Source organism: Microtus oregoni, unplaced genomic scaffold (genome assembly GCF_018167655.1).
Source record: "Microtus oregoni isolate MIOR12 unplaced genomic scaffold, Mior012 000019F_ref0000042, whole genome shotgun sequence".
NCBI lineage: Eukaryota > Metazoa > Chordata > Mammalia > Rodentia > Cricetidae > Microtus > Microtus oregoni.
In genome coordinates this window covers 35,893,308-35,919,647 of record NW_024543078.1, presented here as the reverse complement: position 1 = coordinate 35,919,647, position 26,340 = coordinate 35,893,308, and the positions used below count along the sequence as shown (strand labels likewise).

At 56.0% G+C, this 26,340-nt stretch overlaps 3 protein-coding genes across 6 annotated transcripts in view; 2 read left to right on the top strand and 1 right to left on the bottom strand.

Annotated features, from left to right (window-relative positions):
• Window positions 1–2,650, top strand: part of LOC121459424 (zinc finger matrin-type protein 5) — a 30,055-nt gene extending 27,405 nt beyond the window's left edge. For all 3 annotated transcript variants that reach the window (XM_041669174.1, XM_041669173.1, XM_041669175.1), the window contains exon 6: window positions 2,310–2,650. In XM_041669174.1, coding sequence (XP_041525108.1) covers window positions 2,310–2,439 — 130 coding nt within the window. In that variant the 3' untranslated portion in view covers window positions 2,440–2,650. The remainder of the gene's footprint in view (window positions 1–2,309) is intronic.
• Window positions 2,651–2,803: 153 nt separating this feature from the next.
• Window positions 2,804–12,013, bottom strand: LOC121459423 (calcium-binding protein 7). The gene is made up of 5 exons (XM_041669172.1): window positions 11,505–12,013; window positions 5,226–5,369; window positions 4,402–4,514; window positions 3,981–4,134; window positions 2,804–3,776 (listed from the first exon to the last, which is right to left on the bottom strand). The coding sequence occupies exons 1-5, from the start codon at window positions 11,611–11,613 to the stop codon at window positions 3,649–3,651; spliced, it is 648 nt and encodes a 215-aa protein (XP_041525106.1). The 5' UTR covers window positions 11,614–12,013; the 3' UTR covers window positions 2,804–3,648.
• Window positions 10,950–26,340, top strand: LOC121459422. 2 transcript variants are annotated; one of them, XM_041669170.1, is made up of 4 exons: window positions 10,950–11,464; window positions 12,619–12,671; window positions 16,143–16,448; window positions 25,599–26,340. In XM_041669170.1, exons 1-4 carry the CDS (start codon window positions 11,250–11,252, stop codon window positions 26,042–26,044), a joined length of 1,020 nt encoding a protein of 339 aa, XP_041525104.1. In that variant the 5' UTR covers window positions 10,950–11,249; the 3' UTR covers window positions 26,045–26,340. The 2 variants fall into 2 exon arrangements, with proteins under 2 accessions (XP_041525104.1, XP_041525105.1); XM_041669171.1 differs by lacking the exon at window positions 25,599–26,340 and adding an exon at window positions 16,707–17,552.

The following is a 26,340-nucleotide window of genomic DNA, read 5'->3' as shown; positions in this document are numbered from 1 at the left end:
TCAGGGACCCTAGCCTGAATGGCATCACCAAGGGCCCGCTGTAGGGACTCCTCCTTTCAGGATGTATACTCTCTTCCCTGGGGCACAGATGCCACCTGACTCACTCAGCACCACCCAGACCTGTGGGCTCTCCTTAATGGGGGACACAGGCTTCCCAAAGGCATAGACTGTTGGTGTCTGCTCATTTCCTCAGTCCTGACCCTGAGGGACTAGCCAAGAGCAGACAGCAGCGGCAGAAGGGAGCAACTGACCTCAGACCTCGGACGGACGCACAGACTAATCCCTGGCCCGCCAGGCAGTGCTGTCCGCTTCCTATTGTTGGCTCTTGTGATTGAGCCTTTATCCTTCTTAATCTCCCACGTGCACCCCTCTCTGGGCCAGCGCTCTGTCCTGCACATTCACCCCTGTAAGACTCTTTCCTTTTGATAAGGACCAGAGCTGGGGGCATGCCAGGCTCCTGCTGCTGCCCTTGTACACAGAGCGAGCGGGCCATGAAGAGCACTGCATACCTGTGACCCCTGTGCTCTGCAGGAGTGGGCTCTGAGGCAGGGTCCTGGCAGGGTGTCAGTGTCCACGAGTGGACATGAATGATGCCCTTTTGGGGGCCTCAGAGCAGGCAAGGCACTGGATGAGCCACTTTAAAGGAAAGGTCTGAGGCTTAGGGGCAGGAACTCCCCAGGACCACCCCTCCATGGGGGAACCCCACCATTGCTTTGGCCCCACAGGAATCCCTAGGTTGGCTGTTCTCTGAGATACTCCCTTCAGCAACTGTGGAGTTCTCTCCTACACCATCTTTACTGTGGTTGGTGGCCCAGCCCCGTCAGTCATGTCAGGGCTGCTTCCTGTACTTTCAGCAGGCAGCAAGTCCTGAGCCAGGGTGTCCCTATCCTCCCAGTGTGAGTTCTGGAAGCTGCATTGGGACTCTCAGCAAGACCTCCACGCTAGGCAGTACTGCAGTGGGTTTGGCCCTACAGACTGGATGGACATGGCCAAGCAAACCTTGAGGCGGTCCTCATAACCACCTTGGTCCTGAGTTGTCCTGACATCTCACTGGAGGCTCAGGTTCTTTTTTTTTTTTTTTTTTTAATATTTATTTATTATGTATACAATATTCTGTCTGTATGTATGCCTGCAGGCCAGAAGAGGGCACCAGACCCCATTAGTGATGGGTGTGAGCCACCATGTGGTTGCTGGGAATTGAACTCAGGACCTTTGGAAGAGCAGGCAATGCTCTTAACCGCTGAGCCATCTCTCCAGCCCGAGGCTCAGGTTCTTTCTGCAGAGGGCTGGTTGCTAGGCACCTAAGGTGGTCAGGAGTTGCCAGGACCTCTCCTTTCCTGAGAGTTGAGGCAGAAGAAACTGAAGGGTTAGGTGACAGGGTGAACCGCCCCCTCCCACCGCTTGTTTTAAGGGCTTATGTGCTTGTAAAACTTTGCCATGTGGCTGACCGTTCACTGCCTTACCTGAATTCCGGGATTTCTCTAGACCGTGTGTCCTCTCATGACTGTGTCACTGGATGACCTCCTAGTGCCAGACCTGGGGCATAGACGCCATCCCTATCACTGGTCTCCAGCCTGAGACATCAGGCAGGTGGGCCTAGGTCTGCGGGGTCTGGGTAGGGAACAGGGGCAGGCTGCCTGTATGCTGCTCTGGGCCTGGATACTACAGGTTGCACCCAGGGATCCTCCCTAAGGATCGCTCAGATGGGCTCTGACTTTAGGGAGGTGAATAGTAAGGAGAGTGAGTGGCATAAGCGGTAAGGCTTTTTTTTTAAAAATTGATTTTTTTTCTAGATTCAAAGGCTTATGTACTGGTAAAAGTTTTGAGAAGTATAAAAAGGTTAAAACAAACCGCCCCCATCCATAACTACACCACTCAGAACCACTGTTAACATTTTCTGTGACTCCAGGGTTGTTTTTATGCATTTATATATGTTATATATTTTTAAACAAAAATAGTATCATGCTATATACATTATTTTATAAGCTTTTTTTCCTTACATAGTATATCTTTCCTCATCAGTGCATATAGGCCTTGATTTTTACACAGGCTGCATAGCATTCTCTGCTGTTGGCGTGCATATATGTTTAACTGGTCCCCACAGGTGGACGCTAAGAGTACTTCCATGTTGCCCAAAACCATTCCTGTCATTCAGTCTCTGCCTGGAGCCCCGTCTTGGACTCAGTTCTGAGAAGAGGTCGCTGGCTCTGAGCGTCTGCTTCCAGAAGGGCCTTGTAGGAGGTCACTGTTCCCACAGCCGGTGGGAGAGCAAGGTGGCTCCATTCTGACTCTGTCTTTCTTCTCTCTAGGGCGGAACCCATCAGAACCGCTGTCTTCCAGTACCCTGTGGGCTGGCCACCAATGCAGGAGCTGCCCCCATCCCTGCGGGCACCCCCTCCTGGAGGGTGGTCCCTACAGTCCAGAGTCCAGTGGGGCTGAGCCCTTCCCCCCTCCCCGCCTGACTTCTCCTGGTCACCAGTCACAGTAAAGACATTTGCTCAACCTATGAAGCGGGGCTGCCTTCCCACTGCTCCCCCAGAGCCTCTGAGACTGTGAGCTTGGCCTCCTCATCCACCCACCATCCCTCAGGGCATATCTTGAGAAGATGGTGAGAAGCGTCCGAATGTTGATAAAGAAAGTCTGCCCTCCATGGTCTTGCTGGCACTCATGTTGTTGACTCTGTCCTCCTGCCTCCGTCAGGGGACAGGCGGGCTGGAATGAGACAAAATCCCCTCCAGGGTGTCCTCTGCATACAGCCCTTCTTGCTTAGGGATCAGTAGGGGCTCAGCCAGGCTGGGCACAGAGCATGCCAGTGTGGCTGTGGCCCCAGGCTAGGGAAAGAAGCCCAAGGACTCTGCCAACTGTCTCGGCCCTGCGTCTGCCCAGGCTGCACCAGTGCCAGGAAATGGGATGGCACACGTGGAGCGCTTACGAGAGCTGGATCTCCGGCCTTGGGAGTACAGAGAAGTGGGACCCCAGAAGGGCAGGCCAGATCCTCAGGGAAGTCAGGTCCTTCAGGTTGCACCCTGGCCAATGGGGAAGTCGTGTGGGCTACAGGAGCTCTGCTCTCCTCCTCAGTTGGGTTTCTAGGTTCTGTGCTGGGAGACAACTTTGGTGGAAGGCTTGGCAATTCATGGGCCTCAGAGCTACCTCTGATGCCCCATCTTGCGTGAGCATTTGCCTTTCCTGAAAAGCCATGTGGAAGAAGAATCTGAAGCCAGATCTTAGCCCCCACCCCCAGCCTCAGGCTCCTCACCTCTGAAATGGACAGACACAAGCCCCAGAAGGTGGATGGGAGGACTGGCTTTGAGTCTAAGGAGGATCGGAGGAAGGGACCCAGGAACCCCAGCCTTGTGCCCACCTCCACCCCACCCACAGCTCTGGACATGAGTTTCTCTCCTGCCTAAAAGATGACAGCTGGATCCTAGGGACTCCTGTAAAGCCCCTCCTTTCCCAGGAGCTCCTGGGTGGTGGGAAGTTAACGCTACATACAGGCCAGGTAGGGGCACAGGCAGAGTATAGGGCTAGGATTGGGGTGGTCAGTGTCCAGGCTCAAAGTGCCTGTGGGTGGTGGCCCAAAGAGTAAGCTGAGGGGAAAGGCTGCAGGCAGCAGTGGGTGTGGAGTGTGCCAGGCGGGCACGTTAGTGCCTATTTCATGCCACTGCGCAGCACCTGGTTGGCTGCAATGAGCATGACACTGATGATGAAGGCGATGGCGAAGGCGCAGATCAGGCTCTTGCGCACACACGTCTGGCGGATCTGCTGGTTGGAACAGGCTGCAGCCGCCCACCAGGAACACCGGGGGAAGACAGAAGGGGACAGCAAAGGGATGGAGTCAGGTCTGCACTTTGGCATGTGGACTTGACTTGGGGCAAACAAGGACACAAGGCTGGGGACAAGGAGGCCCCATGCAAACCCCTGGTGTGTCCCCTGCTCAAGCATCAGAACCCACCCACGAGGTCCCAAGGCAGGCCACTCACTCTCCACGTCCACAGGACACTCCTCGGTGGTGCCCAGGTGGCTCTCCTCCTCGGTCATGATGATGTTCTCGATGTCCTTCATGGACAGGTGCTCGCAGAAGGTGTCATAGAGGAGTCGCTTCAGCTCGTCCACCGTCAGCTTCTGCATGTCACACTTGGGTGGCAAAAGGGACAAGCTCTGACCACTACCCTGCCACATTCCCCACCCAGCGCCCTGTAGGAACACAAGTCCAAAGACAAGCCTCCAGATCCTGTAAGAGTAGGACCACCTGGTCCATTGCCTCAAGGAGCCCAGGCCTCCAGGAAGCAGGATATCCAGTGCACAGTGGCCATTCCTCTCGTTACAGTGTGGATCTGACCACACACAGGCCCCTCAACACCTCCACAGTCACACAGCAGAGTCCCGGCAGCCAGGGCATACCTTCCAGAAGACAGTGTCAAAGTCAGTACCGTGGAACTTCTCCGGGATCCCCGAGGTGGAAAGCTTGGGTCCCAGGAGTGTTACAAACTCCTCGAAGTCCACTTGGCCATCACCTAGAGTGGGCACAGGACTAATGAATGGGTCAGGCTGAGAGCATGAAGGCACCCCAGAGTTCAAAAGGCATGAAATGGAATTTTGGCCTGCCTCAGGCCTTCCATGGGACCTCAACCCCTTCCCTGAGCCTCCAGTTAGTTTCAGGGATGCCTAACATGCCAGGCTCTGAGCTGGTGATGGGGCTCTCCTGGGGGCTGGGGGAGGAGAGCAGCAGATGGTCCCCAGATGTGTGAACTCTCCTAGTACACTCAGAACTCCCCATGGCTCCCCAGCACAGCGATCATCACTCTGCCATTCAGATGGGAGTAAGGCTCAGCATGAAGCCAGCTGCCCAGACCAGTGCCTGCTCTGGAGGGAGAGGAAGGGGCGAGGAGGCAACAGGTGGGATGAAGCAGAGGGGACTTGGCATTGCCAATCATTCTTAGGAGTTTTTCTTTAATAAAAATAGCAGGTGGCAAATACAGCTACCATTTATTTGGGTGATGGAAGCTGAGAGTTATTTTAACCCCCTTTTCCAACCTTAAAATCCTTCTCAGACCAGAGTGGAAGGGGCAGTCTTAGATCCTGTGTGTGGCTGTCACACCTCCTGTCCCCTCACTTTCTAGGCTGAGAAGTGCAAGAGGTAAGAGGCCAGAGCGGCCTCAGCCTCCATGGTTCAGGCGCTGGGGCCTAAGTGATGGTGGGAAGGAGATCGAGGCAGGGCATCTCACCATCCATGTCCAGCCGCTGGATGATAACCTCCAGCTCCACCTCGTTGGGCATGTAACCCAAGGAGCGCATGGCTGTCCCCAGCTCCTGCTTAGAGATGAAGCCATTGCCATCGCGGTCAAACACCTTGAAGGCCTCTCGGATCTCTGTGGAGGAACAGAAGGCTGAAACCTCGGCCTGACCCCAGTGTCCCCTTTCCCAGATTCCTAGGATCTGAGCCCCACTCAGAACCTAGAACTCTGTCATAGGGTGTCCAGGTCACTCTTGGGCTGTGATCTGGAGTCTCTGGGCAGGCAAGGCAGAGGAGACAAAGGTGTACCCGGCTTGAGACAGTGGCCACCCGTGGGTCTGACAGCCTTCCTGGTGGGCACAGGGAGAACGCCAGATTCTTGCCTCATCTTCCTGTTGGGCTTCCTCTCTCAGTTCAGACTCTTGCCGTCAGGCAGTATTAGCTCACGGTGGGATGGCCACGTGACTCAAGCTACTAAGTGATGGCTAAAATTCACAGGCCTCCTGGTTTAGACGAAAATAGATACAATAGCTGATCCCCACCAGGCCCAGGCATGATCTCTGAGCTTCATACTCTGCATGGCATAGTAGGAAAGACTGAGGCCTGAGGACCTGAGGGATTCTGGGAGGAACAGTCCACTTGACTAGGACCTGGGGACCAGGCAACTCAACACATGCGCCCAGACCAGCCTTAGTCTTACCTACAGCAAGTGGGTGCAATGTGTGAGCAGCGCTCAGGCAGAAGCGGGGAGGGGGAGGACTTGAAGGGCCCTAACCTTTCACCTTTGCCCCACCTGTCTGTCTGCTTCTGCCTTGATTATCACACTTGGCAGGGTCCTAAAGAACATTGCCCTAGAGGAACAGACTTCAGTCCTTAGATCCAGTTCCCTGTGGGCTCTTGTTCGTTTGGCAGCCTCCTGGCCCCTTTGCCTAAGTTGTTCCCCTGACTCAGTAGGCAGTCAAGTCGTGTGTGTGTGTGAGAATAAAGACATGAGATGCTCCATGCTGCTCTACTGAGGCCGGGAGGCCAGCCTAACTCTGAAAATTCAAGGCTCCTACACTGTGCTGCTAGTTACACGTTCAGAGAGTGCGGGCCAGCAGTGTGGCCCTGCCACAGAGCAGAAGTCATGGCCCACAGAAAGGTGGCTTGACCCCACCCAGGTCTCAGTCCTCACCTCTTCCATGTGGACTCATGTAGGAGAACTGGAAGTCACAGTCCCACAAGTAGGCTGAGGTAAACAATACCCCCCCCCCCCATACACACACCCCCGACACACACACCTCAGGCAAGTCTCTGGAACTGGTTTCTGTACTAGGAGCTTTAGGGCCAGGAAAGTAGCTGAGCTGAGCTGGCAGATTGGAGCCAGATCCAGGTGGTACTGAAAACTCTGGACCCTGGCAGCTCTAGGCCAAGTACCACCAACATTTTCCTGGGCCCTGAGGGAGGCAATGTGCCCCTTGTGACCAGAGAAGGCCTGGCAGCAGTCATGGCTGCCGCGGAGTGCTTCCGTTCTTCCTCCCCCGCCCCATCTCATTTCTAACCATGTTGTCACCTTTCTGGACTGGTATCATGGGCACAGTCCCCAGGGGGACCCTCAAGCCTGGGGACACCAAGACCGCTCTGAATCTGCTGCTGCTTTGTCTGCAGCATTATTCTGTTCTCGTATCTAACTCAGGTGTAGCCCGGAGTCCCAGCTGGCATGACTCTGCCCCTCTGCCCTGAGCTGGCCTGGCCTTTGCTCTAGTTGCCCACCCCTCCACACATCTTCTCTTCCCCTAAAATGGATTGTTCTGCGACAGTGTCCCCGTTCCCTGGAGCAGGACCTGTCACTGGAGTAGAGACCTGCTGGATAATGAAAGAACGGAATGGCCGACGTTGGGCCGGTCTCCTAGAGCCCTCAGAGGAAGGCTCAAGCAGAGGTTTGCGCACCTCGTACAAGGTCTTTGGGCCACCCACAGAGGAGAGCGATAAGGCTGGAGATGAGGGAAGCAGCCACGGGTTGGTTTGGGAAGCGGCACAGTCAGAAATTGTACCCCTTGGAAAATGAAGTCAATTAGGAAGCTCAAGGAAGGATGGGAAAGTCCTAGATACGGTGGGGCTGCTGCGAAAGCCACCCTCTGCTGCGAGCTGATGTCTGAGCAGGGTTCAAGGTGACTCCCCAGTTGCAGGGCTGCCCTGATGCCCTTTTCTGAGGCCCGCGAGGAAAATGCTCCAGACAGGAGGGACAATAATGAGCAAGTGACTCTCGGGATATATGCTCAGGGGACGGGCTCTGAGACAGCCGCGTGGGTACCAAAGACATCATGGCCCAGGCAGGGCTGACCTCCCAAGGCTACTGGGTAAACTCATAGCCGGCGGCTCTCCATCTGTGCCTCTCCCAACCCCCACCCTCCCAGCTCACCTAGCTCACACTAATGTTTCAGAGCGCCGACCCAGCCCGGTTCACCTCCATCTGCCGACAGAGGCCCAGGGAGTCAGAGAAGCAGCTGCTGTCACAGACCCCGGGGTCTGCCGTCATAGATCCAGGGTGAATCCCAGCTCTGGCCCATCGTTACCGTTAACCTGTACAGTGCAGCTCTCTGTAATCAATGCTGGAACAAGAACAATCGTAGATGCAAGTGTCTGGCCAAGCCTGACTTTGAGGTGGCCATTGTCAGTAGACCATCCCAGATGGCAGTGTGGGAAGGGAAAGGAGGCCTGGGTGAACCTGGGATGCGAGGCTGGCCTGCGTGCTGGCTGGGACAAAAACCCAAGGCCTGGGTTTGAATTCTAGCTCCCCCCTGCTCAGCAGCCAAGACCGGGGCAAGGCACTTATTTCCCTCTGAGTCTAGGATGAGGTTCTTGTCCCATGGCTGGGGTCTGGCCTCTGCTAAGGGTTCCTTAAGGGGGTGGGTTTCAGGGTGCCTGTCACTGTATGTCATGGACATATTGCTAGGTACATTCCCCGAAAGCCTTGTTCCTTCCCTGCCCTGTAAGGCCAGACAAAACTCATTGTACTCCATCTTGGCATAGGGATGTCTGGCCCGGGAATGGGCTGGCAGGGCCTCTAGGTTTCCAGGCTGATGTTGTCCCCTACTCGCAGCTTTTAGTCTGACATTCCCAGACCCTCCCCAACCTGTGGCTGTACAGGAGCCGAGTCTCTAGCAGACCCAAAAGGAAGCAGTGTTCTGCCAGGGAGTTTGTCTGGATAGACAGGGGACCCTGAAGGGGCAGTAGTCATCTGTGGTGGCTGCCATTGTCCGCGGCATTGGCCCTGCGCCCCAACTCTTCATCCGCCCTGATTTTTTGGCCTGTGCAGAGGTGGCTGCTGAGCTTGGCTTAAGGAAGCAAAGGCAGAAAGCGGGGGTGGGGGTGGGGGGTGTGTGCACCTACCCTAGTGCTCCCAGTTGGCCACCCTCAACACAGGCTCCACAGTCAAGTGTGTACCCCCGAACCTAGCTGTGTGGCTGTTTGCCTCTCTCCTCTTCCTGGCCGGCCATTTCCATCCCTACCCTTGAATGCTGGAAGTCTGTCTCGGTGTTCCTGGAGGTCCCTGCTTGGATACATTCAGAAGGCGGGGTGGGGGTGGGGGGGTTGTTCCAACCATGGTGGGGTATTCAGGAGAAGTACACTTGCCTCTCTCACAGGGGCTGGGGTGGACCTCCAAGTTAACTCTGCTAGCCCCTTCCTCCCCCTGCCAATTAGCTATGAACAGCTTCCCCAGGGCCAAGGGTCCCCAGTCCGGCCCCTAACTGGCCTTCTTGGCCAATCCCCACGCCCCTTGCTGCCACCCTACACTCTCCAGGCTCATAGGGTGCTCTTCCTCAGTCTCTTCTGCCGTTACATTTGGGTCCTTAGCCCCCACCACCAGGCCCTGTGCTGAGTACTCCCACGCCATTCCTCCTGGAAATGACAACGCCAACCCACTTTTATAGATGCTGAAACCAGGACTCATAGGCAAACGATCGTCCAAGTTCACCCCACGAGCCAAGGGTGTAGAGACTCGAACCCAGTGCTGCCTGGCTGTTCTCATTTCACCCCCACATCCCCCTCCTCCCTTCCTGCTCCTGGTCCCCCGCCCACACAGATTGACCCCCCCCTTGGATTTCTGCAGCAGGCAGGCACGAGGTGTCTGCAGTATTTCATCCCAGGCCACTACTACCCTCTCCGGTCCATGTGGCTTCCTCACAAACTCCTTCCAGCAATGGGCCTGGGTCTCACCCCAGCTGCCCTTGGACAGGAATGCTAGCGTGTCCTGGAGAGGCTGAGAGGGCAGAGGTAGCATCTGGAGGAAGGACAGCCACTCCGCACTCAGTGCTGGCATGCAAGCCTGCTGCAAGGAGCCCAGGACCTGGACAGGGCCTTCGCAGCCAAGAACCAGGGACAACTTCCTGCCTTCATGTGCAGATTCCCACAGGCGTCTGCTGGCTCTGTGCCCTCCACCTGCCAGCCACAGGGATGACCCTGTCCTTCAGGTGCCCCCTGCATCAGGGTCCCTCCGCTAGCCCTGAAGGGGATCAAAGAGAAGCAGGGTGTGTGTTTGGTAGGACGGTGACTAACGCGGCTGGGCTTCTGCCAGCATGTCCGCGGGATGGCTCAGATGGATCTTGGGCCTCCTTGCCCTTGCACTGCCCACCGTTGCCCTACCCACCCCTGCATGCCGGTCTCTCTCAGCTTCTCCCTGTCCCTGAGTGTGCACTCTAGTACCAGGGGATCAGGAGTGGAGGGACACAGTGAGACCTGGAACTGTGGAGCCAGGGTCATGGTTGGGATGCTGGAAGCAAAGGAGGGAATGAAGCCAAACCTGCCTGGGGTTTGGGAAGACATGTTGCCTCTGTCCCAGGCATGAAGAGGAAGGCTTCTGTGTGGCCCAGAATAAGAGGCGATAAAGTAAAGGAAAACTGGCCTGTGCCGTGTGCCCCTCCCAGACCCTATCACCTCCCACCTTTCCCTCGACCTGAAGGAGGCTCTGCTTTGGTCCAGACAGGACAGGACCTGGGTTTCACAGGGTGAATGCTAAGGTCAGGTCAGGGACAGCATCCTTCCATCTGTCCCGCCTGTGTTGAGGCCGAGAGGCCCCTCTGTACCTGAGTGCGGGCTGGCTTTGGGAAGCGGTGTCTGGTGCCTGTGGTGCAGTGAGCATGGGAGTTGCTTTCTCTTTCTCGCCACAGTCTACTCGCCCAAAATTTGCCCCAGGCCAGGCCTGGACGAAGAAAAGACTTTATGAAAGGCTCCCCCTTGAGCTCCTACTATTGTCCTTTCTGTGTTGGTCCCTCCAATGCATTCCTATGGGCTCAGATGAGACCCCAGAGCTGAGACCCCTCGACTCCAGCGATAGGAGACTGGCCCATTCTCTGGGTAATATCAGCCCCTCCCCCAGCAGCCGACAAACATCCTAAGGGACCAAGACTCCCTTCAGTTCAGAGTCCCCGACTCCACTCCACGTGGGTCCTCAAGAGGCCTGGGGGAGGGGAATCTTGAGCATACCCCCGCCCCCAATCTCAGCAGAGAAGGAGCTAGGAAGGCCCCAGGGGTCTCACTGCGCCCCAGGACACTCAGTCCGGGAACCCCAGCCGCTGCCTGCTGCGCTGATCTTCAATAGCCAACAGCCTGCGGTCCCTATTCCCGAAAGGCACAAGGACTAGGGTCGGGGGAGGATTGGGTTCCGGCCTCTGCCTTTCCCTTCCAGGCTTTGCTATCTCGACTGAGCCTACCAATCCGGCCACTTGTTGTCGCCACCGCCTCCCGGCCGCTTTGGCAGCGCACGGGTGGGGGGTCCCTCGCAGGGCCGCAGAAGGGGATGAGGGCAGCCCCGGCACCCGGCAAGAGCGGGGCAGTCGCCCTCTCCCCTTCTCCCGCTGCCGGAGCGGATTGGATTCTGAACGCGACACGAGCGGAATGTCAATAGGAGCGCAGAGCCACGGGCGGGCGCCGTAGAAGGGATCAGGATGCCGGCGCTCAGGCGGCGGGCGCGGAGGGCACAGCTCGGACCCCCAGCTTCAGCCCCCGCCGCCTTGCCGCACCGTCACCGCGGGCCATGCGGCCCAACGATCCCGCTGCGGGGCCCCGCAAGTTTCCGCAGCGCCGGGGGCCACGCGGGCAGGGGCCGCGCTGTCCCCGCGCCGCGGCAACCCCTACCGCGGAGCACTGGGCAGCCGGGCCGTCCCGCCTCCCGCGCAGTCGTTCATCCGAGTCGTGCAGCAGGGTCCCCGGCGCCCCCCCGGCCAGCCAGCGCGGCACCTGGGCGCACAGGTAGGAGGGCTCGTGGCGGGGGTCCCGGCGGGGCACTCACCCTCCAGCTCGTCCTCAGGAATATCCACCGGGCGCTGCTCCGACAGCAGGTTGGGCACGGTGTAGATGCCCCGGTACATCAACGCCGCCGTCACCGGGTGGAACGGCATCTTGGAGGCTCCGCGCCCGCCCGCCCGCCGCAAACTTTGAGGCCGGGGCTCATGGGCCGCCGGTGGCCCCGGGGGCGGCCGGAGCGGGCCGGGCGCGCGGTGCGGCGCGCGGTGGCGGCGGCGAGGTACGGGGCACCCGCCCGGGACCTAGCGCCCCCGCGCCCCGGGCCGCGGGGCCATTCCGCCAGCTCCCTCGTCGGGCTCCCGGCCGGGGCCTCGCAGGGACAGCGGGGGCGGCGCCGCTCCGGCCTCTCGGCTCCGGCTCCGACCGCCGCACGCTGCGCTCCCTCCGCGCTGCCCCGCGCGCTCTGCGCTGCTCGCCGCCCGCTCGCTGGTGCGGCCACCCGGCCCGCCGCTCCGGCTCCCGCCGCCGCCGCCTGCACTCTAGCTCGCTCGCTTGCTCGCTCTGTGCGGCGCTCGCCGCGCTCCCGCCTCCCCCGCCCGCCCCTCCCGCCCCCGCCCCTTCCCGCTGTCGGCCCCTGAGCGGCCGCCCCGAGCCTGCCCGGGAGCCTTCTCTCCGGTTCGCCCCGATTCTGCTTTCCCCCAGTCTGCTTAGGATTGTTGTCTCCCGCACCCCACGTTCTCAGCCAGCGGGACCACGGTGGTGTGGACTGGGGGTGGAGCTGTTCCTTGTACCCACCGTCCCACCTGCCCCTCTAGCCCTCCCCCAGCAAGCGCGGAGAGATGAGAACTAACGACTAGAGACCCAGAAAGGTGAGGTTTCCCTAGGTGCGGGGATCCTCAAAACCAGTGATCCTCGTGTTGGTGCCAGGAGAGCCTCCAAGGTGGGGAAACTGAGGCTTAAAAAAGGACGTTGGCCAAGGTCACCAAGCAGGACCAAGCACAGATCTGCTCTGCAGGAGACTACCGGCCTGTGACTGACACCAGCAGTTGACTGGATCCCACACGGGGCTCTAGTCCTGGATCCTCCAGTCCTGGATCCTCCTCGGGGCCCCTGGCACTCAGCTTGCAGGGCAGGAGCCAAGGTCTGTCTCATGTCCCCAGGGGCAGTGAGGAGGAGACAGATGACCCAGGGCCTGCTGGTCACATGGCTGCAGGTTAGACCTTCCTCAGATCTTGAGCATGTGTGCTACGGGGGTGGGAACAAGTGTCTGAGGGGCAGCATGTGCATGTGTTTATCTTATTCTTCGTCCAGGACACTGTGTACATGCGTTTTCAAATCCACATGCCGATGAGTGTGCATGACCACCTACGTGTGCCGGGACTGTGAGCTGGCAGGGAAGGGCATAAGCCAGGAGGCAGGTGTGGCCAAGTGTGAAGGCCCTTGAGTTGGGAGTGGTATGCACACATGGATGGGCACAGATATGTGTGCACAGGTACAGTTATGGGATATGGTGACCTTCTGGCCTGGGTGGGCCTCAGCTGGAACCCCCGTCTGAACTATCTCCCTGCCCCCTTGGGTCCAATCAGCCGAAGGCCCCAGCGGGAAAGCTGATTGCCACATCCCTGCCTGGCCATGCCCTTCCCAAGCTGATTACATTTTTCTGCTTGTTTCTGCTTTTGTTGATGATTAGTCATAGCCCTGACTTGGGCCGGGAGAGAGGGGGCTCGGTGAGAGACACCAGCCCCAGCCACCCTGGGCCAAGGCAGCATTTGGACATGCTCTGAATCTTCACAGGCATATGAAACCTGTCGAGAAGCCAGGCAAACCCCAGCTGTCATCTGAATGTCTGCCTCAGGCCTCTGGAGCAGCTTGCTGCCTGTACAGACCTGGGGTTGGAGTTGTAAGAACTCCCAGAAAAGTCCCCCAAAGCTCTTCTTGACCATCCACCGAGTCAGCTGGGTCCTTATGACCCCTTAGGACTTCTGACGGAGCAGAGCTGTGGCAAAGGAAGAATCAGCCACAGACCCAGAGACATTGCATCTGCTCTTGATCTAACACCTCCCTTCGATGGGACGTCAGTCATGTTCCTTAACCTCCCAGGGCCTCAGTTTCCCCACATGTGAGGTAAATGATACCGCTCAGGCAGGGAGGAAAATGAAGTGATCTAAGTGAATGGCTCCTGACCTCCCGGGATCTCTTGGGGTTTCCTGTTAGCACAAAAATCCCCCCATGGGAATACAAACTACTAATCATGGTGTCAAGTATTGATCAAAGGGTGATCTGTAAGCACCTCACTTGCTAAGCCTTCCCAGACAGTTTGCCAAGGGAGCTGCTGACAGACTGGCAGGAAGCACACCTCTTGGTTCTTTCTTGGGAGGCCGCCACAGCGGGACAAGGCAGCTCCCTCCGGTTCCCTGAAGCCGCTGGCCTTGCCGCCTGGTCAGGGAAAATCTCAAAAGAAGAGGCAGAAAGGAACGAAGAACAAGTCAAGTGGGCATCCTCCATCCATCCAGGCCTTGCGAGTCTATGCTGAGGTGCGGGTGTCCATGGATACAGGAACTGGCCCCCAGACACTGGCCTTGGTCTGCTTCCAAGGGGTCAAGCTGTCCACATCCTCCAGGTCAGAGTGGCAGGCCACTCTGGGATGATGGCTTTAGCATCACAGTGAACCACGCCCCCCTGGGCAATCTTGGACATTTCGGTCCCCTGGTATCTCAAGCTGGTCCCTCCACTCTCCCCTGATGCAAAGCCACAGCCCAGGACATTCTACCCGCTGACCCAGAGGGCTGCCCTTTCTGTATAGTACCTGTACCTGCTCCTCTTTGCCTGCTAGCTGGGGCCATAGGACATAGCTGGGCTATGCATGCAAATCGCCTGGTCCCCCTCCCCAATGCCTTGCTCTCACTCACAGGCAAGGACATGCCTGCTGAGGGAGCTATAGAGACCAAATCCAGCTATAGAGTCTTCTGAGGCAGAGTTGGAGATGAGGCCCAAGGCAGAGGCAGGGGCTCCCGAGGCCAAGCTCTGGCGTGTGCTGGTTCTCCCTGCTCTTCTAGACTCTGGGAACCTGGCTGCTCTGGGAAGCACTGTCAACCTCCCCCACCCTCCAGTGCTGTGTGTGATATTCAATGGACGGCCCCCATGTGCCAGCCCCTTCATTCAACGCCAGCATGAAGGCAAGGCACTGCTGTGCCTAGGGCCCACAGAGCAAGGGCCACGGGGCTGCAGAGTGTGGCTGATACCAAAGTCCTGCTGTCTGATGTCGGTGGGGCAAAGCTTTTACAGAGAGATATGGAGGTAGGACTTTGAAAATCTCAGGGCATGGGGTCAGGAAACGTGATGTGAGGAACAGTCAGAACTCTAGAAGCCAGAGCTCACTAGCAGGGTCCTACTGAGCCTCAGTTTGTCCATCTATTAGATGGGAATGCATCTAATGCAAAACAATAAGGCTCTGATTTCATCAAGTCAGGAGAAGTCTGTTGTGGAGTGAAGAGGTTAAAGATGTGAAGATCACTCTTAGCTTTAGAAGGCAGCTCTGGGGGCTGGAGAGATGGCTCAGCAGTTGAGAGCACTATCTGCTCTTCCAGAGGAGCCGGGTTCAATTCCCAGTACCCACCAGACAGATCACACCCGTCTGTAACTCCAGTTCCAGGGGATCCTGTGGTGATATTTTGTTCTTGTTCTAACAAATAAAGCTTACCTGGAGATCAGAGTGAGAAGCCAGCCGCTAGTTAACCATAGAGACCAGGCAGCAGTGGCATATGCCTTTAATCCCAGCACTAGGGAGGAGGAAACAGGAAATGGTGGCTGGGCAGAGAGGAATATAAGGCGGCAAAGGCAGGCTTGGTCCTTTGGTTTGAGGGTCCAGTAGAGGTAAGGAGTAGCTCATGTGGCTGTTGTTACTTTCTCATTAGCATTTAGAAAATACAAAGTTAATAAAGCATTATACAATCTATTGCTGGGGTTTATTAAACCTCTTTTAGAGGTCAATTTGCTCTTTCTATAACTGCTCTCCCTCTAGGAGTGTATAGTGTTCTTGTAACGTGCTTTATATTGTAACACTCATGCAGACACATGGGCAGGCAAAACACCAATGCGCATAAAGAAATCATGAGAAAGGCAGGTTCTGAGTCCTCATCCCTCCGACTCCCCACGTGTGGGTTGGACTTGGGCAGAGGACCGGGAACCCTGTGAAATGAGTGTGAGAGAGAATGAATGCCTGACAGTCACCCAGCTGCCCTGTCCTCTCTGCACATCAAGGGAGCAGACGGTGCGATCCCAGGGTGTGAATTACGTCTGTCGCTCCCCATCTGGGGAAGGAGATATTGCCATCACTCTGCGCTCCTAGGGTGCCCACTGGGAGATGCATGGGCCTCAGGCCTTCTCAAGGGGATCTCATGGATCTCAGGGCTTATCCTTGGCAAAAGGGACTGGGGGGCCAGGCAATGGTAGTGCATGCCTTTAAACCCAGCACTTGGGAGACAGAGGCAGGCGGATCTCAGTGAGTTCGAGGCCAACCTGGTCTACAAAGTGAATTCCAGGACAGCTAGGACTGTTACATAGAGAAAACCTGTCTCAAAACATACATACATACACACACACACACACACACACACACACACACACACGGTCTGGAGAGTGCAGAAGGGTGATTCACTGAAAGCTTAAACTGTTTCCTCAACAGCCATACCAGCAAGAAGAGAACAGCTGCAGTTCGCCAACTCCAGAGACTCACTCTGTCCTCCCAAGAGCGGCAGAGTTCCTGCCCTGCCCAAGACCAGGGCCCCTGGAGGCCTCTCTTCTCAACACACATGCCCTGGCTGGATCTGCTCTCTGACACCGGCTACCTCTTGCCACCCACATTCAGCACCAGGGAGAGCGCCCAGTACGGCTTTGGCAGGCCTTGAGCTTAAAGGAAGTGGTGTAGGACCCGGGAGAGCCTGCCAAGACAGCCTGAACCAGGGACCAGAGGAAGCCAAACTTGAGGAAGGTAAGCACCAAGGTCACGTCTGCACCCTTGGCCACAGTGTTGCCAGAGCCAAAAGGCCTGACTGGAAAGAAGCGATGGGGTAGAGAGGCAGAGGTTGGGGAGAGGGGGTGTCTAGGGACAGCGGAGGCTCTGGCCTCTACGCCTTGGCTGGAGAATAACGTTGTTCCAAGAACCCAGTGGGGACAGTGTCTGGAGGGGAATAAAATATTCATCGTCCAGGCACTCACTTGATGAATAATGAAATGTGTGCGCTTGCAGACTCAGGCCGGCCAGGAGAGGGTGCCGTCTGGAACCCATGGGCTCCGTTTGCTCGGATCCCTGTCCTGTACTGAACACCCCTCTGAACCTTTGGAGCCTGGCTCCTGAAGGCGACAGGATCAAACATGACAGCATGACCAGTCGTCTGAGGGACGTGGAGAGGGCAGTCCTTAAATCTGTTTCTCCTCCAGAAGCAACTTGAGGACGGAAAAGAGCCCAGAGGTGTGGGATTCAGGGTGAAGGTGATGAACCCTGACTACAGGTTGTTACCGGCTTCGTGCCCTGACGGTGGCAACTGTCTGGGCCTCAGTTTTCTGTCTTGTGAAATGGGCCCAGGCTGCCAGCACACAGATTGCTACAAAGAGGTGCTTAGTAATGAAGGTGAAGGTAGCTAATGCCACTGGCCCTGGCTCTAGACTTTCTGAGCCTACTCTCTGGCTCCCATGATTCCCTGAGTCTAGGAGTGGCCTCACCTAGCTGAATGACAGAAGAGATGTGATCACAAATGGGGAGGCACTCAGGACCCTCAGGGCCATTGTTACCATAGAAACTGAGCCCACCAGACACACATTCACACATATGGCCCCTTATCCTGAGAAATACTGCTTGCATTGGGCATACGTTAAAAACTCGGTGAGAGCCTCCAGGGGAACAGAAAGAAGGCTGGAGAGAGGGAGAAATGGGCTAGGAAGAGTTTGGGGTGTCTTGTGCAGAAAGCAGCAGGGAGGGACCCTGTCCCTGTTAAGCGAGGCCTCAGTCTTCCCCTTAGAAAAGTAGGAGCCTCTGGCTGGAAACTGGCAGAACCACAGACTGTGAAGCTGACTGGGAATCAGGACTTGGCAAGGACGGAAGGAAGCCTTGGTGTCACCAGCCTGGCCCTTGCTCCTGCTCGTGGTTCCTTCCCTAAGCAATCACTGTATCTGGTATAGAGGAGACACAAGGTGGTGATAGCCCTGGCCTCCCAGACTCCTGCCTCAGTCTGTTGCTTACAAGTGCAGCCAACTGTCTGAGGTACCTGCTGGGTGCGTGTCAGGCCACGCTGGTGCCACAGCCACAAGTGATGTGTCAGTGGAAGTTACCTCTTCTGGCCAGAGAACGGCTAGGACCTGCGGTCCTCTCCTCTTCCAGTCTGCATGTGACATTAAGGCTTATTCCGGTGCTGAGATGTGTAGGCCTGTACCCTGGAGCTGTAGAGTTTGGGCTTATCTTCTGGGGACATCTATAGGGCAAGTTATTGTATCTCTAAGAATCTGGGTACCTCCCCTGGGGAAAAAGGGGAGCCCAGAAAGTATACGATATGAAGGAATTGATTCTGGGGTCCAGGACAGGCTAATCAATTCCATGGCTGTCCTTGATGTCAGGGACCTGTTTGCATACCTCTGGGGACAGGGCTCTCTGCCCAGAAGTGGCTAGCACGTGCCAGTTCCTGGACTCTGCCTTTGTATGCAGGGATTTCTCCTGCTTCCACACAAAGCCCTGAGGGTCGTAAAGGAGCACCTGTGTTCCCTGGGACAGGGACAGTGCTGAAGCGGGAATGCCCATCAGAGTGCGCTCTCCCCTCCTGCGTGCCTGTGCGCAGAGGAAAAGGTCGGAAAGGTCTGAACGGACACGAGGCTGGGATGAAGATGAGTTCCCCGTCCCTCATTCCGTGGCTCGGCTACTGAGATTAGCTTGGTATCAACCCAGGGCACTGAAGGGAAATGCTTTGTTCGCAGAGAGTGTGTGAGAGGTGACCAGAGACGTTGCCTCTGGAGGAGCTGGGCTCGGGGAGCCCCTCAGCCCCCCGTCACTGCCAGATCTGTGTGACACTGCCTTATAATCCGCTGGAGTCCCAGAGTTAGGGGACCGGGTCAGCTGGAGGCCTTGGGGGTGGCAGGTCCCTCATGGCCCACAGCACCCCATCATGTTGAGCCTAAGTGATGGTAACACAGCTGCAGTTAACTGGTAATTAATCCTGGACAGGGCAGCAATGGCGTTACTAATTGGATCGTTAGAGATTTGTGCTTTATGGCTGCGTAATTAGAGAAGCTGTAGGGGGCTACGGTGAATTGAAGGGGCATGCAGGGTTGGGGGCAGGGCATAGCAGACAGCACCCCTTACCAGGCCATAGCTGGGTCACCGCAGGGCCTCTGATCTGCTCGCCTTCCATGCTGTGGTCCTAGGTGTCTGAGTAGGGGGACTGGCAATAGCCCTACATGCCACCTCTCTGTGCTACTTGAGGGGACCCCACCCCAATCTCATAGCCCAGTTCTACAGGGGCAGAGGGACATTTCTTTATGTTCACCAGGCTCACGGGCCAGCTACAAAAGGTCCTCGTCTGATTGCTTATTGTTACCTTTTATGGAGCTAGGACTGGAGCCTTGCACACATTGGACATGTTATCTACCAGGGAGCAATGCTATATCTACCACAGAACACATGCTATATCTACCACAGAGCACATGCTATATCTACCACAGAACACATGCTGTATCTACTGTAGAACACATGCTATATCTACCACAGAGCACATGCTATATCTACCACAGAACACATGCTATATCTACCACAGAACACATGCTATATCTACCACAGAACACATGCTGTATCTACTGTAGAACACATGCTATATCTACCACAGAGCACATGCTGTATCTACTGTAGAACACATGCTATATCTACCACAGAGCGCATCCTTAGCTCCCAGGGGAAGATTTGAGAATAGGAAGGGCTCTTGTGTCCACTCTCTTAGTCGATTCTCAACGGAAGACACCCTTATGTGTGCTCTATGAATAATTTCTCATCACACATGTGATACATGCTGACCGGCCCTGGATACCAATATGGAACAGTTTTCAGGCACACATGTGAACCATGTGGGTGAGTGTGAGCAATTGTGGGGGCCTGGCTCCTGGCCCAGCCTCATGGGTACGGCATTGTAAAATGCACTGTGGGAATTAGGAAGGGGGAAGGCTTGAACTCAAAAAAAAAAAAAATCTAAAACGGCGCTCAACAAATATTTGCTGGATTAACTAATGAAAAAAGGAGAAAGAAGGGGAGTCTGGAAGACAGTCTAGAGAGGGCGGCCCCTGTCCTCCGTCTCACCCATTGGGCCCCAGCCTACAATGCTCCTCCAAACGCCCAGCTGTCCAGGTTGAAGCGCCCACCAGGCCAGCAGCGCCTGTTCCTCACCCCGGCCTCAGGCTCTCACTGTATTCCCGCACGCCCCTGACCTCTCCCTGCTCTCACTGTATTCCCGCACGCCCCTGACCTCTCCCTGTTCTCACTGTATTCCCGCACGCCCCTGACCTCTCCCTGTTTACCCTCCTGGCCCAGGGTCTTTGTGGTTTAACTCTCATCTGCCAGAAACGCTCTCCTCTTCGGGTTCTTTATGGCACACTTGGTTTGTTTGTTTGTTTTTTGCTTTTCGAGACAGGGTTTCTTATAGCTCTGGCTGTCCTGGAACTCACTCTGTAGACCAGGCTGGCCTCAAACACACAGAGATCCACCTGCCTCTGCCTTTTAAAGGCGTGCGCCAGCACTTCCTGGCCTTTTAGCTCATTCTTTCAGGTCTTAACTCAAAAGTCCAAGGCTTGTCTCTCCTTCCTTCCTTCCTTCCCTCCCTTCCTTCTCCTTCTTCAAAGATTTTTTTTAAAAAAAATATTTGTATTTAGGGGCTGAAGAAATGACTCAGTGGTTGAGAGCATTGGCTGCTCTTCCAGAGAACCCAGGTTCAATTCCCAGCACCCACATGGCAGCTCACAACTGTCTGTTATTCCAGTTCCAGGAGATCTGACACCTTTACACCAGTGCACATAAAATAAGTTAAATAGGCCGGGCGGTGGTGGCACACACCTTTAATCCCAGCACTCGGGAGGCAGAGGCAGGCGGATCTCTGTGAGTTCGAGGCCAGCCTGGTCTACAAGAGCTAGTTCCAGGACAGGCTCCAAAACCACAGAGAAACCCTGTCTTGAAAAAAAATAAAAAAAAAAACCCAAAATAATAAGTTAAATAAAATTTTTAAAAATGAAAAAAAAATGGGGGGGGGGCTGGAGAGATGGCTCAGTGGCTAAGAGCATTGCCTGCTCTTCCAAAGGTCCTGAGTTCAATTCCCAGCAACCACATGGTGGCTCACAACTATCTGTAATGAGGTCTGGTGCCCTCTTCTGGCCTGCAGGCATACACACAGACAGAATATTGAATACATAATAAATAAATAAATAAATAAATAAATATTTTTTAAAAATGTAAAAAATGTGTATGTTGTGGCATGTGTACCTGCGTCCAGGCACCTACAGAGGCCAGGGGAGGGCGTCAGATTTCATGGAGCTGGAGTTACAGGTGGCTGTGGGTACTGGGGACCAGACCGGGGTCCTCTGGAAGAGTCACCTTTCACACGGTCCTTCTCTGGCCACCAGTACTTTAGACTAACCAAGCAGAGGACAGACAAGTGACGCTTGTCCTCATCTGGTAAGAACACATTTATCAGTGTGCCCCATGGCAGACGTGTGTACCTTCCTTGTCTGGATTCTGTTCACTGCTGTAATGACTGTTGAATAAAATGAAGGACTTGAGGTTGCTTACAGAAGTGTCCCTGGAGGTGAAGTCGCATTGTGGGGACTTGCGGGCTGAACAGGGACCAGAGTCTGACAAGGGACAGGGATGATAAGGATACCCCTGCCTAGAGTCTACTCCTTGATGACCCAGCTCCCACTCTTCAGTCCTCAACAGCACCACAGCAGGAGATGGTGCCCCAGCTTCCTGTATTATCAGATTACTCGGGAGGAAGGGATTGGGAGAGAAAAATCCCATACTGCCAAATAGGGCAGCTGCCACCTTCAGCCAAGTCACCCTGTGGCCTCCACCTGACTTTTTGTTTTGTTTTGTTTTCCAAGACAAGGTTTCTCTATATAACAGCTCTGGCTGTCCTGAACTCACTCTGTAGACCTGACTGGCCTGGAAGTCACAGAGATCCACCTGCCTCTGCCTCCCAACTGCTGGGATTAAAGGTGTGCACCACCACCCCTCCTCCCACTACCCCAATTCGACTCTTTTACCTCCCTCCATAAACAGCTACATCCAGATTAGGTCTTGGGGCCCCAAGATGGCCTCTCCTTGGCAGACAGTAGGCCCTAGATTGCAGGGCGGAACCATACTACCTGAATACCCACCGACCATAGGTAAGTAGCGCTGAACCCAGCAACACGCTGCCCACCTGCCTGGACTGACTGCCTCAGCACGGGCCAGGTGATGTACGACCCACTGTCCTGCCAGGAAGTGACAGCAGATGAATGGGCAGGGCCGGGGAGCAGGCTCAGAGCCAGGTGCTGTGAGCAGTAGGAGGCAGACGCCTGGCTCTGGAAAAACCATTCCGGGAACGTCACCTCCCTGACCCAGGGCAAGATGGGAGGCAGGGACTGTCTTGGGCATGATGCCCATGTACTAGTCTTTAATGTGGGGCAGTGCAGGAAGCGAGAGTCGCGGGGGGGGGGTTCTTGACCTCAACTTCCTCCTCTATAAGATGGCCAACAAGGAGCCACTGAGAGACAGCCCCCAGACTTAGGCCTACTGCAATCCAATACTCCAAGTCCCGGTCTCTAAAACTCTGTTTCTCCCTCTTTGCACCTCTGAATCTGAACCCCCTCCCTTGGCTATGGAGAATCAGGCCCAGATATCCCCTAATGCCCCCCCCCCATCTTTCAAATTGGACACTTAGGAAGAGGACTTGGCAAGGTCAGGGCCGAACTGAGGAGACTCCGTGCGGTGGGATTTGAAAGGAGCCCTCTCCCCACTGCAGTCCCCGAGTACTAAGTGCCAGTTGCCTTTGATGCCCAGCAGGGATAAGGGACAATCAGGGCATCGCTGGGTACAGGGAAGGGGGCTGGGGGCCAGTGCTGCTGCTGTGACCGAGTTGGGATGCGCCAGACGCCTCTGTGTGCTCTGTCTGCATCCAAGGAGACCAGGACATCAGGCGGACGCTGTGTCCTTGCAGGCAGGGCCTGGTGAGGGATGAAGAGGGGGGTCATTCTGGGGACCCAGGCTACTTGCGGGGCCAGGCAGTGTCTCCTACCATCTGCTCGAGGGTTCTGGACACTCTGGGGCCTCCAGTGACTGTGGACGTGTGACACAGGTGTACCAGGGCAGACCTAGGTGGTACAGACACCACTTGCTGGCTGGGATTGCACACAAACACGCAGTCACTGGATATGTGGTGGAGGTGTCCGCATGAATGACCTTACATCTGGATCCCAAGAAGCCAAGCGTTGGCAGACCAGGTGCAGACATGTGGATACGTGTACCAGTGCGATTGAGCATGCACCATTCCCATCTGGATGGGGCATGTTTGTTGCACACGTATATGTGTGAATACACACTCAACAAACAGCCCTAGGCAAGATGAAGAAGGCAGCCCCCACTGTCAGATGGGGAAACTGAGGGCAGAGGTCTGGCTCAGGTTGCTGGAATCCTGAGTGGGAGTCTAGGCAAGTGAACCCCGCTCTGTTCTCTGCACAAAGTGGAGGTCAGGCTAGAAAGCATCCCTCCTACGAGGGCTGGGGAGACAGCTCTTTGCTAAAGAGCACTGGCAGATTTTCTAGAGGACCCAGGTTCAATGCCCAGAACCCACACAGTGGCTCACAGCCATCTCTAACTTCAGAGGACCTGACACCCTCTTCTGGCCTCCTTGGGTCCTAGGCAGACATTCAGTGCACACGCATACACACAGGCACCAAGGTAGGCAGACAGGCCTTGCAGGAAGGCTTTGGCATTAGAGTTGGGTAGGGTTGCTTGAGTCCCCTGCCTGAGACCACCTTTGGAGAGGGGACACCTCGCTCAGTCCCCAGTCTCCCCATGTGTGGAATGGAGTCCCCACCCCTCCCAGGCTCTTGATGGACAGGACTGATGAGGTCTTAAATACCACATCCTTCCATGAGTTAGGGCTGGGGACCGAAGGTCACCTTAGGGACAAGGCTGTGGTCCTGAGCTGCACCTTGCACGGCTCTCCTGCTGGACTGACATCTGCGGGAGGAGAGCAGCCTGAGGCGGGGGATGAGGGTGCTAAAGGGATGTGAGGCTGGGCGGCAAGCCTTCTGGTCCAGTTAGTGAAAGGATTTGTCATTTTAATGATGTGATATTTCTTGCCTGGCTCCTGTCAGAGGTAGCAAGAGGGGGGGACAGCTGCCTCTACAAGTGAGAAGGTGCTGGCCTGTTGGGGGCAGGCCTGACACCCAAGTCTGCCCAGGCTGAGGCGGGTGAGGCTGGAACTTAGGGAACGGAGGGGACAAGAGCTTTCACGTCCAGCCCAACTCTGCATGTTGCTCTGTGTGACCTTGGGCGAGTCCTCTGTCTCCAAGCCTGCTTCATCGCTGGACTGGGACTGGTACCCAGCTCATGGCACAATAACTGTGATCCCAGTCTGGTGCCTCCTCTCCTGACCCCTGCTCCATCTCACTACCACCGTCTTGCGTTTGTCATTTCCTTCCTTGTTTCTAGAGCTGCTCATCTACCTGGCTTCCTGTCAGGTCCGGGAAGGCGTTTACCCTGTGTCCCGGCCATTTAGCGATGGCTAATGTCCGGCTCTATGGGTTTAGCACTGTGTTCCAGCACACAGTAAGTCCTGGATAAGTCTGTGCTTCTTGGACGATTGAATGAGCCGCCCCAGACCTGGCCTCCTGATCCCCTTACAGCTTCACGAGTGCAGGTGGCAGCACCAGTGAGGGTGGCCTGGTGGGCGGCCTATCCATCAGCCTGGCAGTGTGCCTGACCAGATGGAGCCGAGCCCCTGGAGGGAGGGAGAGAAGTAGGTGGCAGGCGTGTGGGCGTGCCTGTCCGGCCCCTTGTGGGATCCCCATCCATCATGCTGTACCGGGACTCCCTCTCTGAGGAGGTGATCAATCTATGGCCTCATAGCAGGCTTCTTAGGGTAGGTCCTTCAGGGGATTTCAGCTCTGTAGTACAAAGGGGAAACTGAGACCTAGACCGTGACAGAAGTTCAAAACAGGGGCGCTAGGGTCAGAGCGATGAGCATTTGAATGCCATCTCCAAGACTCACTTGTTGGGCCAGGGGTGGGGGGTGGGGGTGAGGGAGCTCCTGAGGGCTGGGGGTTCACTTCTCTGTGGGGAGCGTTTTATGGAGAAAAGCTCAGTTTGGCTTATGGAAGGTGCTCAGGCCAGCTTGTGGCCCCAGGCTAGAGGAGGAAGAGGTGACTTCTAGTGGCAGGGCCAGTGGATCCAGGCAGGGCCACCAGGGTGAAGGAGACTTTGATGGGTGCTCTTCCTGACAATGAGACTGGGGGAGGGTCAGTTAGTGATGACCCTCGGAGGTCACAGCTCAGTTGGTTGAGCAGCTGGCCTGGGGGACATCAAACTGCAGCCTCTTCCGGTCCCCATGTCCATTTTCTGGGACATCACTGTCCCCCTCCTCAGCCTTTTGATTGTGGGAAGGAGTCCCTGTTTCCCCTGTGCTGCACACTGGCCCTCCAGCCTGAAGTCTTCAGCCTTCCGGCCAGGACTCACCCAGCCAGTACGTATCAGACACACCCATGAGAGACTCCACCAGGCAAGCGGGCTCCACCAGGAAGCAGGCCTGGGTCACATGCTTGCCCTGGGCACTGGGGAGGTTATAGGGGGTCTGAGCTGTGCATCAAGCCCAGGCTTGACAGAAGAGTGTTAGGGAACATTAGCCCTTTGGTGTCACAAGCTCTCTGGCAGTTATGGGCATTGCTCGACACCAGGCACCAAGCACGCACTTTGTGGGCATTGCTTCATTTCCTCAGCCATGGTAGACATTGGTGGTTCTGGTTTCCAGCTGGGCAAACTCAAGCTCAAAGAGATAACATGACTTTTGGGGGATGCTGCCGCTGGAGGGGAGAACAGCATTTGGGCTTACAACTTGTGTTCTTTTCTCCCTACCAGGGTGCACCAAGACCACCCTCCTCTTCAGCGCTCCTGATGCTGGAAGCCGGGCAGGCCTGGAACTGTTCCCCCAGAATCTGATGCTCCCTGGACAGTACAGGGCATCCTCGACTTGTCCCACACTGCTGAGTCCCCAGAAAATTGTTGACCACGTCTGGGTAACTCAGGGACAGGACTCCTGGCCTGTGTGGATGGAGCGGTTTTCCTCTGAGGCTAAGTGCAGGATGAGTCCAGGCATGGGAGGCAATGGGGCTCAAAACAACTGGGGAAGTCATACGGGCCCTGAGTCCATTCCTTCCCATCATACAAACACGCAGAACACACGGGACCCTCTGGGACCTCCCATGACGCCTCAGGTGAGGACCCAGGCGGGTGCTGTTGCCGCCACTGGGCTGTTGTATACAGTGTCCAGGTCTCCTGGGACTGCCGCAAGGATTAAAGCTTGATGGAGAAAAGACTGCTTGACACAGTGGCGCAGGCCTGTAATCCCAGCACTCAGGAGGCAGAGGCAAGCAGATCTCTGTGAGTTCAAGGCCAGCCTGGTCTATATAGTGAGTTCCAAGACAGTCAGGGTTGCCTAGCAAGACCCTGTCTTAGTGCAGAGGCTGGCCAGCAAGGTGACTCAGAGGGTAGAGATGCTGATCACAGATGCTTGATGACTTGAGTTTGATCCCTGGAACCCACAGAAAGACAGAACCAACTCCACAAAGTATACTGTGGCATGGGCAGCCCCCTCTGTCGC

What these genes read in the sequence shown, in the direction of transcription:
- LOC121459422 (XM_041669170.1), top strand. Translation starts at nt 11,250, where the DNA reads ATGCGGCCCAACGATCCCGCTGCGGGGCCCCGCAAGTTTCCGCAGCGC. An exon ending in TGCTGGTCACATGGCTGCAG is followed by an intron (nt 12,672 to 16,142) that starts GTTAGACCTTCC and finishes TTTCCTCAACAG; the next exon opens with CCATACCAGCAAGAAGAGAA. An exon ending in GGAAGCCAAACTTGAGGAAG is followed by an intron (nt 16,449 to 25,598) that starts GTAAGCACCAAG and finishes TCTCCCTACCAG; the next exon opens with GGTGCACCAAGACCACCCTC.
- LOC121459423 (XM_041669172.1), bottom strand. Translation starts at nt 11,613, where the DNA reads ATGCCGTTCCACCCGGTGACGGCGGCGTTGATGTACCGGGGCATCTAC. An exon ending in TCCTGAGGACGAGCTGGAGG is followed by an intron (nt 5,370 to 11,504) that starts GTGAGTGCCCCG and finishes GTTCCTCCACAG; the next exon opens with AGATCCGAGAGGCCTTCAAG. An exon ending in CCAGCGGCTGGACATGGATG is followed by an intron (nt 4,515 to 5,225) that starts GTGAGATGCCCT and finishes TGCCCACTCTAG; the next exon opens with GTGATGGCCAAGTGGACTTC.